The sequence below is a fragment of the Syngnathus leptorhynchus genome, chromosome 5 (genome assembly GCF_054491065.1).
Source record: "Syngnathus leptorhynchus isolate UIUO chromosome 5, UIUO_Slep, whole genome shotgun sequence".
In the NCBI taxonomy this organism is placed as follows: domain Eukaryota; kingdom Metazoa; phylum Chordata; class Actinopteri; order Syngnathiformes; family Syngnathidae; genus Syngnathus; species Syngnathus leptorhynchus.
In genome coordinates this window covers 7,946,385-7,958,453 of record NC_141199.1, presented here as the reverse complement: position 1 = coordinate 7,958,453, position 12,069 = coordinate 7,946,385, and the positions used below count along the sequence as shown (strand labels likewise).

Genomic DNA, 12,069 nt, shown 5'->3' with positions numbered 1-12,069 from the left:
GAATGAGAATTCTGTTACTGCTCCTGGTAAAGTGCCTGAAGCATAGTCTTCATTATTCTCCAACACATGAATCAAAATATTGTGAAGCAATTTGTTTTATTTCAAATCAAAAGTGAAACACAATACACAGCACTTCACACAGTGAAATATTTAAAGATTATTGATTCTGTAGTCATGACGATTTGGGCTCTCAGTCAATAGAAATCCAAAGTTCACCATCTTAGAAAATTAGAATACAGTATTAAAACCGAAAACACAATTTGAATTGAACCTCTGAAATGGAAAAAAAAAACACGGTCCAATTTACTGTGACGTAATGTATACTATATATATATATATATATATATATATATATATATATATATATATATATATATATATATATATATATATATATATATATATATATATATATATATATATATATATATATATATATATATATATATATATATATATATATATATATATATATATATATATATATATATATATATATAATTATAAAATAAATATAGTTAGTGCACCTTATTATTGCTTTCGTTAAAAATAAATGTGCTAGTTGACTAATACAAGTTTTTTTTATGTTGGGTAAATTTATTGTGTTATTGATTCCCCTAAGGAAAAAGTTTTGTGTGTATGTCGTGTGGTAGCCAGTGAGTGTAATTTTTATCTACAGTAAAAGTGTCTTAACTTTGTAATAGTGTGGATTGGCATCACGAGTATTTTATGCAAAATACAAACTATATTTAACCTTTAAGAGGAAATAAAATGCACCCGTTGTGACTGTAGGAGGCAGTAGCGTGTTTGTATTAGCAGCACTCTCTTCTTCGCGCCTTACGAACTGGAGTTTATGAAAATATGGACTTCAATTACATTTTTTTAAAGTTGATACTTTAAGTTTAAAACCAATTTGCTCCGTGGTAACAAGGTCTTAACGAGCGAAGCCAAAGTACTAATTGTTACGTTTATGTACGTGTTATGTTTTTGACGATTTTTGTTATTTGGTAGAATAAATCCGCGAGCGTCCTGGAATCCGCTCCTGATTTTGCAGCTCTCCAAACTGTCAACACTAGTACTAGTTTCTCCGGGAAGAGAGGCGGGTAAAACTGGCTTGCACAAATTGTGTTAACCTTATTGATGAAAGTATGGTTGATTATCTTTGAGTTATCCCCCACCGGTCTATTGCAGATCTGATCTAGACCTGCTTGCTATTAAACCATTTTATGAAATAGCGTTATATAACTATCCAGCAAGCTATTTGGCTCGCTAGCTAGCTAGCTAGCAATCATTTTCACGTCATAGCTACCGTTATAAAAAACATAATCGCACCGGAGCCTAATGTAATTCACGACCGGCTTCAGGAAAACCCCAATGGAGGACTACGATATATTTGTGCGGAATCGGCTGTCACATCTGCGGGTGAAAGAGGAGGAATACAAAAAGCCTGCGTCTTCTGCCATCCTCTTCTATGGGGCGCCCATCCTCCCTCCCGTGGTATGACCATTTGTTTCGACCTAGCTAGCACTAATTCTATTCCAGGTATTAAATTTGTTGCCTTTTGAGTATAATGAGACTTGTCACTTGGGGTAGTAACCTCCACGATATTCTCCTTGATAATCGACTCTTAGAGCTCGCTTTTTTTGCCTTGAACATTTTCATGGATCTGTCATCTATTGTGGATTTGGCCATTTAGCTCCTCGTTAGACAACATTTGGACACGTGCATCCAAATGGTTACAAAGGTTCTTCCTGAAAATTCATCTGTAAGAAGGTATCCCTAACTTTTTATGAGTAGTAGACACTGAGATCCATTTTTGGGTACTCAAGTGAGTTGTGTACACCACCACATAATCCCATAACTCAAATTATTGTGATAATGATTATCATGCCTGGTAATGTCTCACTTCTCATGAGTACTTTCTGTTGATAACAGGTCACAGGCGAAAGGAGAGAGGAAATGCAGCAGCACAAAAAAGCAGCTCAAAATCAAGCTGCCAGTCGAAGGATGAAGGCCAATGAAAGACTGGCATATGTGCAAACAATTCTTCATAGTGTTCAGGTACTTGAAATTTGGCAATGTCTCTGACACCACACTATGTTCCAGTACAGTATATATTGTGGCACAGACTTAGGCTGAACGATTTTAGGAAACGATTGAATTGCTTTTCCTGACAGATATTTCAAATTCAATTGAAGGCTGTATGAGGGAGGTTTTTCAAGAATTTTTAAAATGGTTAAATTAATAAAGCAAGACCACACACACACACACAGATACACACATAGATATAAATATGCAATTATAGGTCCTGCCATCAGTAATATTTTATGAAGGTAACATTGCTAATGGATTTTTTGCCACTTTACACTGTCAACATCCACTGGCACATTTCAACAATAGTCACTCTTTGCATGAAGTCAGTGTTTTGGTCAAATCAAAAGTTTTGGCATGCAAGGATCCCACTTAACTATGCAAATGACTGATCTGAATATTCAGTGTGAGGACCGACTCTGACAGTTTCATTGGTCCACTGTGATGTCCTTGATTGTTACATATATTCTTCAAATGTGTCTGTAAAAATTCATAAATTAACAGCCGGGAAAGGTGACTCGCAGAGTATCACGAGTAGCATGCCACTTGATGGTCACAAAATTACAATGTCTGAGATAATGATTTTGATCCAAAAATGATATATCATTCAGTCCCAATGCAAAGGTTGATATTCTCCATTTGGTTTCATGATATTACTTTAATTAAATGTGCAAAAGAATCAAATATGTTGCTGTGCATTTGCGTACCAGTGATGCATTTTAGTAGTTACATGTTCTTGTTAAACTTGAAGCAGAATAACCTCCATTGAAAGGAACATTGGTTTGCATTCTGCCAGGTAGCCTTTTTCTTTTTTTGAGTCAGGAAGTTTTTGTATGTGTGGCGTCTGGCCCATTGTAAATATACCACTTTATGTTTATTTATTCATTTTATTACAGACAAGACATTCAACAACACTGGAGGACTTGCGTCTGGAATTGAAGGGCACTCCAACATCTTTGGATTCCTCATGCTCCAGTGCATCTAGTCAGCAAAGTATAGAGACTGTGGCAGAAATGAATAGTCCACACATTTGTCCATTGCTATCTACTACAGATAGTGCCTTTTTCATCTCTCATGTGATTCCTCAACCAAATCACAGCCTTGTTGAGCATCGTGAAAACCAACACGCCTCTCAACCAAGCTCCTTTGATAGTGCGACTCACTGCTCTGTATCCTTGGGCCGCGTGACTCATGAAATTCTGGAAAACACCAATGGTCTTTCAAAAAGTCTTGACGTAGGGAGTGTTGACCAAACCCCACAGGGAATGACGAATACAACTGACTTTTTCCTTCACAAGACTCCAAAGACAACTGCCAATATGCCAGATATTTTTAGCTACCCTCCCATAGATGGGGAGGAATTAGAGAGAAGTGGCCAAGAGTTATCTTTTTGTCATGATTTTATAACAATGAATGGCAGTTTTTGTACTGTATGTCAAAATGATCCAGTGAGAGATGATCATTTTCCTGGAGAGAAATGTGGTAACGGCCAAATGGAAAGTCATGAGAGTCAAGATAATCTTCCCTCTTCTGTTGGCCTTAACATGAAGGAAAGCCAACAAATTAAGCAAGTTGTGGTCCCCGTCCTCTCTTTGGACAGCTGTAGCACTTCACACAGTCCCGTGTTACCTCAAACATCGATCATTGAATGTTCACCTACCGATCAGCTCATTCAGAGCAGCCCCGGAAATGTAGAATCAGTGAATACGCAGACGCAGTCTCCGAATCGGTCAAGCCTCCAGGACCTGCTGAGGAAATCTCAGGAGTACCGCAGGCAACAACGCATGCTGAGGAACCAAGCCAAAAATGCGAGAATCCAGGAGAAAGCCCAAGAACCATCAAAAGTGGAGGAGAAGAGCCTCTCTGATAAGGAGAACAATGAGTTTCACTCTAAATGTACAGACGGGAGAAAAACTAAAGAGAAGAGGTTTGTCAAAACAATGAATCCTACCTGCAAAAGATACAATGAGAAGACTCCAATCTTTCTGGATGCATTGATCAGTAAAAAGGCAAATCGTGATTCTGAAAGAGTTTCACAACTAATCACCCTTCCCCAACCACAGGCCTTGACCCAATCACAAACTCAAAAGATACATCTCATGACAAGTGAACAAGCAATCGCGGACCCCATTACTTGTCTGGAAGGGCATGAAACCCATCACTCTATCCCAGTGCCTCATTTCTGCCTGAGTCCAGTTTACAATAACAGCTCAACTAGTTTACCAGATGAAGCAGATAACTTTGGGGGTAAAGTTTTGATGAACTCAATTTATAATGAAAGCCACGAGGCTGATGAAGACCGAAGCCTGCGAGCGCAACGTGATGTACCGAGCGGTATAGTCCAGAGTTCACAGCCCATAAACCAGCTTGAGTTCTGCCTGTCCAACTTAAAAGAGGTGATCTCTGATCTGGGGACATCCCTCATGCAAATTGGAGGGAAATGGCAGGATAGACCTGATGACGGCTGTGTAGGAAAGCAAGAGCAAAAGAACAATGAAGATCCAAATAGACAATCACTTGACTCTTGTAGTAGCACGCTGGAAAGCACAGATGTGCAAAGCAACAAAGTTCCACCGATCTCGCAGGATAAAGAAAAAAATGTGAATGAAGAAGCATTGAACGGGAGTTCTCGACAGTTCGAGGGAAACAGACAGCATCAACCATCAAATAAATTGGACGAAGACAGTCATAGCTCCACTAATGACCTTTCTGTCAACCGTCGGTCGTTTGAGGTGGACACACCCTCTGAGTTGTGGCTCCTCGAAGTTTCAGGATCCGAGCGGGACTCAGCCGAGCACTTGGATCAAGCAAAGGAACTGACCCCTGTGGCAGGTATTGAGGGCAACTCATCCAAGGTCAAACGGAGACTGCTTATGCCTTTGGGAGATAACCTGGATGTGGCTGCAGCACCAAGCATTGGAGACTTGTCAGAGGTCAACCGCAGCTGCAGTTCTTCCAGAGGTAAGACTCGCATGTCAAATGCAGTGCTGCATGTATTGTATCAGACATGAAATATATTGTTAACTATCTTAAGTAAGGTACCTTTTTTTGACAAAGCTATTTATGTTGTGGCAGAAATCTGAGGGCCTCTAAGGGCCTGATAGACCAAAATATCAAAAAAGAAACAATAAATGGTGCGTTCACTGTAATATATTGCAGCAGTCTTTTACGAAGACCAAAATAGTGTCTGCTAAACTGTGCGTTCCCTCAAAATAATGATTTGCAAGACCATAGAGAATTTTAGAGAGCACCACTAGCTCAAAATGAAGTTCGGAAGTGATAGTGAAACAAATATTTTGAAGATGTTCACCAAGTATTATAGAAGCAAAAATCATACAAGGCGACAGACACCCTCCATCACATGTGCAGATTATTTCTGTCATGCTGTATTAAAGTCTCACTTTTTCATGTAAGGTCACCAATTATTAACAGCAAAGTATTCAATGAAAACTGCAGTTGTCTGGTGACCACTCCTAGCTGTAACCCATCTCTTGTCCAAGATCAGATGGTCAAGTGTCAAGTCTCAGCATGCATAGATTAGCCATGGATCAGGAGGTAGAGCAGGTCATTCAGTAACTTGAGGGTCAGCCTCTCTATCCAAGTCATGTGGCGTCATGTTCTTGGCCAAGACACTCTGCCTCTAGTGCCACTCACACTGCTTAACGGCAGGGGGGTTGAAAGTGGTGGTGGTTGGAGGGGATGTCAGGGCAGCTGTGGTTCCTTACGTAGTTTACCACCACCAAAGTGTGAATGAGTGAGTGCATACATAATGTAACCATTGAAAGGCACCTTTAAGTGTCCAGAAAAGCATTATATATATATATACATCAATCTGGTGTATTATTATTTTTAGTAGTAGTAGCATTACTATTGTTATCAGTATTAATAGATGAATGTTGTTTTAATAACAAGCTTATTTTTTTTTAATCCCCTTTATCATTTTTGCTTTTTCAGTAGCTTCACCAGGGAGTGATCATTTTGTGGAGGACCTAAAACAGGTCCACGCTGCTCAGGTCAGTGCCCTGCAAGAAGAGCACAGGAGACAGCAGGAAGAACTGTGCCAGGTGAGAGTTAAGATATGTACATGATTGATTTTCAGTGTGGATGTCAAGTTGTATGAGCCAAAAGCTAGAAAAGTAAATCAAATTCTCCATGTTGAAACGACATATTTACTACACTGAACATAATAGTCACACAAAACTCCTTCGTATCAACGGGGCCACTTCTTGCATGATGTTGCATCACATTCTGCAGGTGTAATAGTTCTTCCTGTAGAACAGCCGTAAAAAAAACTGGTCTGCGAGGGGTTGACAACAACATCATGAATGAATGAATATTTGGGCCATACTTTAAAGATTACAATGCAAAGTTTGAATGAAAATTTCTCCGCTGTGATTCACAGCAATCCGAACGTTCTTTTGAAAAATTGGCATGGTCCATATGTTCCCTGTGACACACACACACACTCAAAATGATGTTGCATTATCTGGTCAAGTCGTGGGCAGACTACAAACATCCGCTCATTACAAGAGACCTTCAGACTCTTTGTTTCCACGTAAAAAAAAAACCCTTAAGGGATTCCAACAATAAATGTTTCATCACATCCCTAAGAGCTGAGATCGTACGTACGGTCGCTTGTGTGTTGTCTGCCTGTGTGCTTGTGTGCACTTCAAGGGCGCCGGCTGTTCTTTACCAGCCATTTCTCCAGCTTGTATCTGTGCATGTTCGATGTTCTCGCCCTATTAATCACGGGCTCTGCTTAATTGATATATCCTTTAACACAATACAATGAACTTAAGCCGTTAAATAGAAAGGCTCCTTTTCGCCTCCCCTCTTTCCCCTTTGTGATTTGTGATGAGATGGCATGGCCACCTTTGCTTCAAGGGAGGAGGGGAGCGAGGAAATTGACACAGAAAAGAATCATTTGTTTAATTCATGAGTGTCCACCGTTAAGTGCCAGATCGTCCTGCCGCTGCGCCACTGCTTATGATCCCCCCTTTTTTTTTTTGTCTCTCATCCCTCTCTGTTTTGTCTCATCCCGCCTCTGCTGTCCTTTTTGCTCTCTGGCTGTACTATTTCTGCCCTCACCTGTCTCATTATCTTCGTCGTCCCTCTCCTATGCCCCATCCCTCCACTTCTTCCTCTATCCTCAATTAATTCCTCCCTGCTGCCTCATTTTCTCTCTGTTCCAATTCACTATTTGCCGACCTTGTCCACTTTTGCAAAAACTCGCTGCTGTTCACGCACACGCACGCTCTTTCTGTCTTTCTACACTGCGACTTCATGTCTGCCCGGCTTTCTTTCCTAGGCGCTCGGAGTGCGTTACAGCCTGCTCCAGGGTTCGTTCTTCCCGTGCTCTCTGTCAGGTTCTCATCATGGAAAGGCATTGACATCAACAAAGCTCTCTCAGGTATGACTCTTGGGTTTGTCACTGATCCAAAATATTCTGCTGTTTAACACCAGTGGTTCGACCCTTTCCAATGAAATAGTAAGTTCCCCATGTTTTCTGTCAGTTCTTTTGAGAAGAAAAATGCCTTGAAGGCATACCAATCAACAAGTGAGTGACAAGAACCTATCAGTTGTTTATGATTCTGTATTAAAGCCGTGCACGTGCATGGACGCACTAAACAGATGCCAAACAGAAGACCTTGAGAGTCTGGAAAATTAATTGGTTGTCACCGATGGAATTAGCATTCTCCTCTCTCTTCTCCTCTTGCTTTCATTATTCACCCGACTCATCCGCTCGTTCCCTCTTCATTAGCCCCCGAGGCTGTACCTAGAGCACTGGCGCCACCTGCTGTTAGCTGCTGTCAAAGGCTATCTGACGCGCAGGCTGCTTAGGACCGAGAGAGTGGCTCAGCTGGCGCGCACCGTTGGGGTGAGTGAAGTCTGCCGTTTGACACCTGCTCTTGTCAAACACGGGTGCTTTGGTGAAACACCATTTTCACTTCAGTAGTTGTTGAAAGCCGACTGTACACGTTTCACATCCAATGAGGACAATGCTCTTCTGGTCCTAAAGACACAGGACCACACATCACAATAACATCACCATTGTTATAGGGCCTTAAGGAAATATGAATTCACTCCATTCATTAATTCATTCAAAATATTACCCCTAACCCTATTACATATTTATGTCGTGGCTTTCCTAACTCTTGGACTGACATTTTTTTTTGAGCACACATACAAATTTGCATCTTATAATCAGGCCCCTGCTGACTGTGATTAGATGAAGGGAAAATGCTTAAATTGGACTCTATTATTTGTATGTGTGTACTCTGCTCAAGACAGCAAATGAGGCATTTCATTGAAGTCCTTCATTATTAAAGCTGTACCCTAATTGAAATATTTAATTTCTTCTGTGATTGTGTTTTTTTTTCTTTCAGGACTCACAACAATTCCTGCAGGCTTCCCAGCTGCCTCCGAACAGAGGGGATATCTGTAGCAAACAGGATCGTGTCTTGCGCCAGAGAGTCTCTCTGCAGGTATTAAGTCAGCCACATGTTGCACCCATCTGTTGAGTTGCTTCCTGCCAATGTGCGTTTATCCTTTAAATAGCAATTTACCAACAATAAATAGTGAGTTTCTCACAAAGAGGCGTCTGCTGTGTGCTTGTTTACCCCCCCCCAGCTGAGAGCAGCACGCTACGAATTGTACGATGTCTTCTTCTGCCTGTCAGTGGCGGAAAGGATGCACCTGATTAGTTTGGACAGAGAGCTGGTCAAGGAGAGAGGGCTCAGACGACAGGTAACACAGCTTTCAAGCCAAGTAGGAAACAGACTGGCAAAATCACTGAATGTCCTACCCAAGAGTGGTCCCTTGACATATTAGTACCCCAACTTAAGCTTATTAAGTTGTTAGCCAATAAGCTTTAAGTGCATCTTCTCGATTTATACTGGAAAAAGACATGCACCAGTATGTTTCATTCACATGGATGCACATTTGCACTGGATTTATTGTCCATAAGTTTCCGTGCACTATACCAGTGGTCCCCAATCTTCATGGACCGCTTCATGGTCGTACAGAATGTAATTTTTTTTATTTTTATGGATTGGCGACCTTTTGTGGATTGAGGGTGCTGCCATACATTTCCTTTAGGAACATATTTGAAATGTGTCACCACAATTTTATTTTGTTCTTTTTCTAACCCTGATTTTTCTGTGTGGTCTGATCCCATTTCCGTGAACTGGTGGTTGGGGACCTAACATAATTAAAGCCTTTAAAAAAAATAATAACTACCCCCACTCTAACAACAAACCAACCTCGAAAATGATTCTTGTTTCATCTTTCATGTTTTTATGCATCTATCCTCTATTTCAATAAATAGTATATTTTCTTAATTAAAATGCTCAAACAAAAGTGTTTTCAAAGGAATGGATTAGTGGCATTCAATTCCTTTCAATTGTGGGAACATTTTATCTATGTGAATTGAGTTACAAGTTTGGTGACGGAATGAATTCAATTAAAAAGTCAAGTTACCTCGATAGGTTGATAAGGAATTATATTATTTGAACCAGTGTTATGGAAGACAGGACGCTTGGCTTATCTGTGTCATAACATGAAAAACAAGTGAATGTTATTTGTCAGCACAGCTTTTGACTACAGTCTACAAAGATTGAATTGTTAGTAGTTAAAACAGTTTCTGGGCTGCATTTTGAGGCGAATCACACTAGGACAATTCCGATGTGTTTTTGTTTGTTCAGATAAACCAAACAAGCTGTCCAAAAGGAAGGAGTTTTCTGTCTGCTGCAACACAGAAGTCACTCATGAGGAAAAGAAACATCTTGTGAGTATTCTCTTGTAGATATTTGAGACGGAACCAACTCATTTTATGAGACCTCGAAAACCAGCATACACAAATAATGCCAGATGGAATACACAGCTACACAATCTCACAAAAGGGAGTGCAGTGCAGCCATCATATTTTTGTAGGTATTTCATTCGAGCGATAACCGATAACGCCATGATTAAAACCTGAGGGTTTGTAAACACTAAGGAGGCTCGTGATCAAGGGTGGAAAAGGGCTGACTGGGATAGATTTCTAACTTTTTCCACTTAGAAGTGTAGTCACATTTTTTTGCCTGCGGTTTTGACAATAATCACTGTGTGCTGAGTTATATTAAGAGGACTACAAACCTATACACCACTGTTGTCAAACTCAAGGCCCGGGGGCAAGATACGGCCCGCCATATCATTTTATGTGGCCCGCGAAGACAAATTGTGCATCAAATACGTGTCATTACTAGAATTGCAAATTGTCTTCACTTTTGATATCTTTTTTTTTTTTTATATTTGACCAGTTTTTACTCGTCTGATTTGAAAACAAGTTATTTGTCAGTTTGTTTTGTAGCTTTTACTGTATATAATATGAGGTGCTCGTACATTTATTTGGGTTGACAGTCACAATGGCCCTTCGGAAGAAGCAATGACTACAATGCAGCCCGCGAAAAAAAAGTTTGACGCCCCTGTTATACACTAACTAGTTTATATTGCAGTAAAGCCACAGTTCCTGAGTGTTGTCCCATCAAAAGATAAAATATTGACAAAAATGTCTACTCATTTTTGTGCGATACTGCATGTATTCCTGGGTAACCATGTGCAATCTATGCTTTTATGAAATCAAATGTTTTGTACCACAGACAGAACCTTGAATTAGTTTTCTGACCCACTGCTGTCTTTTACACTCCAGGATCCAGAAGAAGGTGTCAGAAAGACGTAGAGGAGTTGTGACGCCTGAACACAAGACAGGATTCACCAGCAAGCAGCCGCTTGAAAGCAAGCAAGGGCGGTCGAGAGCAAAGCCCGCAAGGAGCTCTCAGAGCTGGAGCTACTCCATATCCCGATGACACCTGCTCATTTAGACCCACTGAGAACTCAAGTTTACAGTTCTCAAATAAACTACTCGTGTCTTAATTATAAATTACAGGGTACTTTCCCATCAAAGCACTGAAATGGCTGAGTCTGGTTTCTGAAAGCCTGCAAATGGGCGTGTTGGATATAAAAACACCTACTTCATCTAGCAGCTATGCTTGTGACTTCACCAACAGCCTTGGTTTCAGCAAATATTTGCTCTCAACATAGAGGAAACGTTTTTTTTTTTTTTTTTTTCAATTGTTGTTCCGTTTTTCTCATTTCAAGATGAGCATGCCTTCTAACTAAGCAATGTCATCAAAACACTGATTCTTTATTTATATTGCTGTGTTGTGTAGTCCTAATTTGGATTATTATCCTTCAATAAATTCTCTCCTCTAGTATTGCCTTGCCTCAGGCCTAGATTATTGGGTTGCATTGCATATCTACTCAAATAAAGCCACCGGGTTTGTTTGATGCAGTGTGGCTATATGTTATTTATATTTGTTGGAATTTATTATTAGTATAATAAATGTTTTTACAACTTGACAATTGTATTTGAGTTATGTGAAGTAGACAGTGCCCTCGGGGCTGATGCATGGCATTTCAAGGTTGCGAATGGCATTTGCAATTGTAAATATTTGCCATGAATGCAACATAATATTGTTTCATCGCAAGATATTTTATCCTCCGTGTTTTAGATGTTTCAATCTTCCAACAGTTTAAAACCATACAACTGTTTTTCCACAATGCACACTGAAAGAAACATGCTATGATTACATATATCCTTCCAAATAGCCCAATGGCCCAATTCATATTTCAATATTTTGGCAAAATAAGAGAAAACAACTTTTTTTCAACACACGTTGCTGTTTTGTTACTTTTCCCCCCCTGCTTACTTGTTATCCTTGCTGGTTGAAGTTTTTGTTACATCAATTAAAAACACAATGTGTTCAAATAAAATAAAATATGCCTTCTGATTTTTTTCTTGTTTTCCCAAAACATTGAATTATTATTTGGGCAATTATGCTGTGGCCAACGATATGAACGAGAGTGAAGTACTTTAGTCACTTAAGAGGACTTTATTGCTGTTCTTCACAAAAGTTGTGCCTACCCCGAGACGCAAGG

At 39.9% G+C, this 12,069-nt stretch overlaps 1 protein-coding gene across 2 annotated transcripts; it reads left to right on the top strand.

Moving 5' to 3' along the window:
* The first annotated feature begins 815 nt into the window (after positions 1-815).
* cp110 (centriolar coiled-coil protein 110) lies at positions 816-11,876 on the top strand. 2 transcript variants are annotated; one of them, XM_085912774.1, is made up of 11 exons: positions 816-1,099; positions 1,365-1,497; positions 1,936-2,061; positions 2,988-5,052; positions 6,046-6,155; positions 7,400-7,501; positions 7,853-7,969; positions 8,478-8,576; positions 8,722-8,838; positions 9,795-9,877; positions 10,781-11,876. In XM_085912774.1, the coding sequence occupies exons 2-11, from the start codon at positions 1,375-1,377 to the stop codon at positions 10,935-10,937; spliced, it is 3,099 nt and encodes a 1,032-aa protein (XP_085768900.1). In that variant the 5' UTR covers positions 816-1,099; positions 1,365-1,374; the 3' UTR covers positions 10,938-11,876. The 2 variants fall into 2 exon arrangements, with proteins under 2 accessions (XP_085768900.1, XP_085768901.1); XM_085912775.1 differs by having other exon boundaries at positions 816-1,103.
* The last annotated feature ends 193 nt before the right edge of the window (positions 11,877-12,069 follow it).